The sequence below is a fragment of the Manacus vitellinus genome, unplaced genomic scaffold, assembly GCF_001715985.3.
Source record: "Manacus vitellinus isolate BGI_N305 unplaced genomic scaffold, ASM171598v3 scaffold_10_pilon, whole genome shotgun sequence".
NCBI lineage: Eukaryota > Metazoa > Chordata > Aves > Passeriformes > Pipridae > Manacus > Manacus vitellinus.
In genome coordinates, this window is record NW_021938838.1 from 1354469 (window position 1) to 1355693 (window position 1225).

At 67.9% G+C, this 1225-nt stretch overlaps 1 protein-coding gene across 1 annotated transcript in view; it reads right to left on the reverse strand.

Moving 5' to 3' along the window:
• The window catches only part of LOC103766378 (chymotrypsinogen 2), a 5279-nt gene that overhangs the window by 2076 nt on the left and 1978 nt on the right, over positions 1–1225 (reverse strand). The window contains exons 2-5 of the mRNA XM_029965482.1: positions 1139–1218; positions 949–1027; positions 306–486; positions 4–122 (exon numbers count right to left, since the gene is read on the reverse strand). Coding sequence (XP_029821342.1) covers positions 4–122; positions 306–486; positions 949–1027; positions 1139–1218 — 459 coding nt within the window. The remainder of the gene's footprint in view (positions 1–3; positions 123–305; positions 487–948; positions 1028–1138; positions 1219–1225) is intronic.

Consider the following 1225-nt stretch of genomic DNA (forward strand, 5'->3'; position numbering starts at 1 on the left):
GGCTCCGTCGGCGCCGGCACAGACCATCACGTCGCGGATGCGGTAGCCCCAGAACTCCTTGCACTGGGCGTTGGTGAGCAGGGGCAGAGCCGCCTGCTGCAGCACCGCCGGTGTCTCCGAGTCTGCGGGAACGGGGCCTCAGCTCCGGCACCGGAGCGGCAATGGGGACAGGGACACGGGGGCGGAGGTGGTGACAGGATGGGTCAGGCTTGGGGATTGGGAATGGGAATGAGGAAGGGGCCGGGGATGAGGGTGGGGATAGGGATGGGGATGAAGGCAGCGAGGGGGACGAGAAGGTGCCGTACCACTGGAGTCAGTGAGCCCCCAGCCGGTGGTGACGCAGGTCGTGCCCCCCGAGAACTCGTCGGTGGCCTGGGGCAGGCAGACGGGGGACACGCGGTCCGAGAACTGCGCTGGAGTGGCCAGTTTGATCAGGGTGATGTCGTCGCGGATGGTCAGCAGGTTGAACTTGGGGTTCTTGAAGACCTGGAGCAAACAGAACCGCTCCCAGCGCCCATCCCGCCCACCAGGGTGCCAGGCACTGGGCATTCCTCAGGGACCCATGGGGACGCCGGGGAACGGTCCTGTGGGTCCCGTGCTGGCAGGGTGCCTGAGCTGCAGAGCCCACCCCTGGGACACGGAGGAGCAGGGACACCCTGTGCCACATCACCTGCAGGGATGAAGGGGACCCTGGGGGCCTGACCCCCATCCCTTGGGGCTCCTGGGGACACCCTGGGAACCCGGCCTGAAGATGAGGGGGAGCAGGGACACCCCGGGGGATCGCAACCCAGGGATGTAGGGAACCACGGACACCCCAGGGAAGCCCAACCCTCAGGGAAAGGGCAACCAGGGACTCCTTGGGGACCCCCAGGACAAGGGGGACCCGGACACAGCCCCCCGGGTCCCTGTGGTGGCCCAGCAGGCACACAGCCCCCGCCCCAGCGGTACCTTCTCGATGGTCAGCGTCTGTTGAGCAGTGCTGGGGTTGTTCTGGTCATAGGCACCCACCACCACTTTGTCGGTTTTCCTGGGCACGGGCAGGCACTGAGCACAGGGCACGGGCACGGGGAGGGGGCAGCTCTCACAGCCCCGTGTCCGTGCCCAGCCCCACGCCGCCAGCAGCAGAGCCGGTGCCTACCTGACGCCGCAGTGGGCAGCGGTGACCACCCAGTTCTCGCTGATCAGGGACCCGCCGCAGAAGTGGAAGTTCCCGTAGCGCTGCCGG